The sequence below is a fragment of the Jaculus jaculus genome, chromosome 2 (assembly GCF_020740685.1).
Source record: "Jaculus jaculus isolate mJacJac1 chromosome 2, mJacJac1.mat.Y.cur, whole genome shotgun sequence".
NCBI classification, from domain to species: domain Eukaryota; kingdom Metazoa; phylum Chordata; class Mammalia; order Rodentia; family Dipodidae; genus Jaculus; species Jaculus jaculus.
This window is the reverse complement of record NC_059103.1, coordinates 11,933,516-11,938,053: the sequence shown is the minus strand read 5'-3', so window position 1 is coordinate 11,938,053 and position 4,538 is coordinate 11,933,516. Positions and strand designations below refer to the sequence as shown.

The 4,538-nt window shown below is 56.5% G+C and overlaps 1 protein-coding gene across 1 annotated transcript; it reads left to right on the top strand.

Annotated features, from left to right (window-relative positions):
• Window positions 1-461: 461 nt before the first annotated feature.
• Hspb1 (heat shock protein family B (small) member 1) lies at window positions 462-3,066 on the top strand. Its single transcript, XM_045144093.1, has 3 exons — window positions 462-1,021; window positions 2,546-2,609; window positions 2,734-3,066. The coding sequence occupies exons 1-3, from the start codon at window positions 640-642 to the stop codon at window positions 2,921-2,923; spliced, it is 636 nt and encodes a 211-aa protein (XP_045000028.1). The 5' UTR covers window positions 462-639; the 3' UTR covers window positions 2,924-3,066.
• The last annotated feature ends 1,472 nt before the right edge of the window (window positions 3,067-4,538 follow it).

Sequence of the window (4,538 nt, the reverse complement as noted above, 5' to 3'; positions counted from 1 at the left end):
ATGGCCACATATGCCTGTAATCCCAGCACCTGGGAGGCGCACCTAGAAGGATCAGGAGTCCAAGGTAACACAGTGAGTTCGAGGTCAACTTGGAATACACGAGACCCTGTCCAGTCCCCTCCCCCCCCCCAAAAAAAATTAAAGACAACACGCATAATCAGAGCTTCCCTCCTGGGGTTCGAACTTGACTTTGACACTTCTTAACTGCGAGACAACCCACGCTCTCCTGGTTTTGTTTTCCAGAAAAAAGATGGAACGGGGTCGGGGTCACCAGCTGTCAGCGCCCCGCAGCCTGCAGCGGATTTAGCGCCCGGGGGAGGGGTGGGGTGCCGTGACAACTGCCCTACAGTGGGCGACGTTCCAAAGGCCCGGTGCTCCAGTCATTTGTTTTCTTTCACCAGCGAAGTTTCCAGATGGGGGCAGAGCCTTCCACGCCCCGCCCGCAGCTCGGGATAGACCCGGGACGCGCGAGTGTAAGTGGAGTGCGCGGGGGCGGGGCAGGCCCTGGACGGTCATGGCCATTAATAGAGACCTGAGCACCGCCTGCTAAAAATACCCGGCTGGGAGACCCATAAAAGCGCCAACGCGGAGCCCCGGCCCGGCACTTCCACCTTCCAGTCCGACTCGCCAGAACCGAACATGACCGAGCGCCGCGTGCCTTTCTCGCTCCTGCGCAGCCCCAGCTGGGACCCTTTCCGGGACTGGTACCCTGCCCACAGCCGCCTCTTCGATCAGGCCTTCGGATTGCCCCGGCTGCCCGAGGAATGGTCGCAGTGGTTTGGAGCCAGCGGCTGGCCCGGCTACGTGCGCCCGCTGCCGCCGGCCGCCGAGGCCCCCGGCGCCGTGACCGTGGCCGCGGCCGCGCCCCCCTACGGTAGCCGCGCGCTCAGCCGGCAGCTCAGCAGCGGCGTCTCGGAGATCCGGCACACCGCCGACCGCTGGCGGGTGTCCCTGGACGTCAATCACTTCGCCCCCGAGGAGCTCACGGTCAAGACCAAGGACGGCGTGGTGGAGATCACCGGTGAGACCACCCCTCCCCCCCGAAACCCACCCCCACACACCCCAACTTGCCCCTGCAGGGAACGGAGCTGGCACGCTTTGAGGGCGCTGTGGGTGGGTGTGTGGAGGTGGAGGACGGATGCGGCTTGCTTTTTAAGCGTCCTGGGGGACTCTTAAAAAACCCTCCAAAAGTGGCCCCAGATCTCATACTCACAAGTGACCACAGCAGGCTGTTTTATGTCACATTCCTGTTGGGCATAGTCCATGGGGGGGGGGGGGGGAGGAGTGGGGGTTAGAACCGGGCGTGGTGGCGCACGCCTTTTCATTCCAGCACCCGGGAGGCAGAGGTTTGGAGGGTCGCAGTGAGCTCGAGGCCAGCCTGAGACTACATAGTGAATTCCAGGTCAGCCTGGGCTAGAGGGAGACCCTACCTTGGAAAAAAAAAAAAAAGAGGGAGGAGAAACAGCTGAGAATGTAGGTCAGTGGTAGAGTCTTTCTAGCACTCCAAAAGCCCTAGGTTCTATCCCTAGCACAGGAGAGAGACAGAGACAGACAGACAGACAGACAGACAGACAGCTCATTCCCCAGACCCCAGCAGCCTCATCCCCAACTAACTACTCTCCAGCCCAGGCCGCGGAGGGGGCGTGTGCGCCTGCGCTGGTGCCCAGCTTCCTCCACCAGGGCCGAGCCCCTGGCGCTGCTCCCTTTCGCGTCCCGAATCCCTGCATGGAACTTTCCGGAAAAGTTTTTTTTTTTTTTTTTTTTTTTCGAGGTAGGGTCTCACTCTAGCTCAGGCTGACCTGGAATTCACTATGGAGTCTCAGGGTGGCCTCGAACCCACGGCGATCCTCCTAAACCTTTGCCGCCCAAGTGCTGGGATTAAAGGCGTGCGCCACCACGCCCGGCTTCCGGAAAAGTTTTTGAGGGTCGCGTCAGTCAGGCAGCCCGCCAAACTCCTTTAGTCCGTTCAGTGTGCGGTTAGGGATCCAATGACACCCCCCCCCCCGCGCCCTCTGAGCAGGTGGTGGTGGGGCCCCCTGGCCAGCGAGGCATGTTAGGATGCCTCTGACCTCTATCCGCACACAGACACCCACCCATCCATCCTTCACATCCCAGCAGGCGCAACCCCCAAATAAGCAAGTCCCCAAGGCTCCACCCTTTCGGGTCCCCTGTCGGGTCCTCTGAACTCGATCAAGCCCCTTCCCCCGCCGCCGTGCGTGCAGCTCTATGTGCGCCTGCGCGGGTGCCCAAGCGGCACACACTCTTGATCCCAGCACTCAGGAGGCCGAGATAGGAGGGATCATTGTGAGTTCGAGGCCACCCTGAGACTGCAGAGTGAATTCCAGGGCTAGAGTGAGACCCTACCTCGAAAACAAAACAAACACCCCCCCCCAAAATAATAAATAAATAAATAAATAAAATAAATCATTGTGCATTTGGAGATTGTGAGCCCTGAACAGGTGATGGGGCCCCTGACCAGCAGGGCATGTCGGGGTGTTCTCTGTAGATAACCTTCTGACCTCCCCCTCCTGTCCCTACTCCCCAGGCAAGCACGAAGAGAGGCAGGATGAGCATGGCTACATCTCCCGGTGCTTCACGCGGAAATACACGTGAGTCCGGGTGTCATGTATGGGGGCGGGGGGCTGGTTAGGGAGAGGGGTCCGGAGGGGAGGCTCGAGCGCGTGGGGAAAAGAGAGGCGTGTTAACTCATGTCCTGCTTCCCTGCGCCTCTAGGCTGCCTCCCGGTGTAGACCCGACCCTGGTGTCCTCTTCCCTGTCCCCCGAGGGCACACTTACTGTGGAGGCTCCACTGCCCAAGCCAGCCACACAGTCAGCGGAAATCACCATTCCAGTCACCTTCGAAGCCCGTGCCCAGATTGGGGGCCCCGAAACCGGGAAGTCAGAACAAACTGAAGCCAAGTAGATGCCAGCCACCCTGCTGCCACACCCAGTAGGGGTTCACACATGACCGTGCCCTGCTGCCAATCTGTATGCTTTTCTTTTTATATACATATGTACACACATAACCTTCTGTTTTTCTCAAATAAATTTGGAAGCAACCTCTTGCCACTGCCTCAGACTTTGGAGTTTGTGGAAGCTTAGGGGTGAGGGCTCTAAAAGGTGTGTGTGTGGGGGGGCGGTGCTGGTGCGTTCAGAAGACACAACGCCTTCCGACACCCTCACATCCACCCATGGTGGTAACTTCGTGATTAAGACTTAAAAGCGCGCGGGGGAGGGAGGGGGGGCTGATGGTTCAGTGCTTGCCTGCAATACCTAATGACCTGGGTTCGATTTCCCAGTACACACGTAAAGTCAGATGTACAAAGTGGTGCATGCATCTGGAGTTCATTTGCAGTGGTTAGAGGCCTTGGTGTGATTGCTCGCACTCACATACTCTCTAAAAACCTTAAGGGCTTGGGAGATGGCTTAGTGGTTAAGGCACTCGCCTGCAAAGCCTGAGGTCCCAGGTTTGATCCTCCAGTACCCATATAAGCCATATACACAGGGTGTGTTTGGAGTTCCTTTGCAGTGGCTAGAGACCCTGGCCCATACCATTCTTTCTCACTAGCTGCCTCTTTCTCTCTCATAAATAAATAAGTGAGCAAATAAATAAAATATTTAAAAAGAGAGAGAAGCCTGACGTGGTGATGCATGCCTGTAATTGCAGCACTGCAAAGGCAGAGGTAGGAGGATCGCCATGAGTTCGAGGCCACCCTGAGACTACATAATGAATTCCAGGTCAGCCTGAGTACAGTGAGACCCTACCTCAAAAAAAAAAAAATTAAAAGGGACTTGGGTTGATGGCTCAGTGGATAAAGTACTTGCCTTGCAAGTACGAGAACCTGAGTGGGACCCCCTACCTTGAAAAACAAAATAATAATAATAATGATGATGATGACCTTCAAGGGTCAGGTGTAGGGTAGGAGAATCGTGGAGAAATTCACAGGTGGTGAGGCAGTCCCAGGCAGATTTCTAAGGAGTCCTCCCATGCAGGTGTCTGCAGGATGGGACCTGAGCTGCCAGTCTTGGGAACCCTGCAAAGAATGATGGGTGTGGTGAGGCTTGGGTCAAGATTGACAGTGATCCTGGCATAGGCTCAGGAGAGCTTGTCTTGACTAGCCTGGGCCAGAGCAATGACACCTACCTCAGCCTTCCCTTGTCTGTATCCCCACCTTCCCCCAGCAGGTCCCACAGGGGTGTGAGGGAACCTGGAGGGCTTCGGAGCCCAGTCTGGAGTTCTCTTAAGAGTTCTAGGGACCCAGATGGACACGGTAGTATGAACACAAAGTACAGCTTAATCCCAGGACTCTGGAGTCAGAGGAGGATGGCTGGTTCAAGGTCTGCCCTGGGCTACATAATGAGACCCTGTCTGGAAACAAAGGCAGGGATGGGATGTAGCTCAGTTGGCAGAAGGCTTGCCTTGCATACACAAAGTCCTGGGTTCCATGTCCAGTACCCCATAAAATTGGTCATGGGGGTGCCTGTCTGCAATCATTAAAGGACCAGAAGTTCAAAGTCATCATCCTCCTCCACTACAA

What these genes read in the sequence shown, in the direction of transcription:
- Hspb1 (XM_045144093.1), top strand. Translation starts at nt 640, where the DNA reads ATGACCGAGCGCCGCGTGCCTTTCTCGCTCCTGCGCAGCCCCAGCTGG. An exon ending in CGGCGTGGTGGAGATCACCG is followed by an intron (nt 1,022 to 2,545) that starts GTGAGACCACCC and finishes CCTACTCCCCAG; the next exon opens with GCAAGCACGAAGAGAGGCAG. An exon ending in TGCTTCACGCGGAAATACAC is followed by an intron (nt 2,610 to 2,733) that starts GTGAGTCCGGGT and finishes CTGCGCCTCTAG; the next exon opens with GCTGCCTCCCGGTGTAGACC.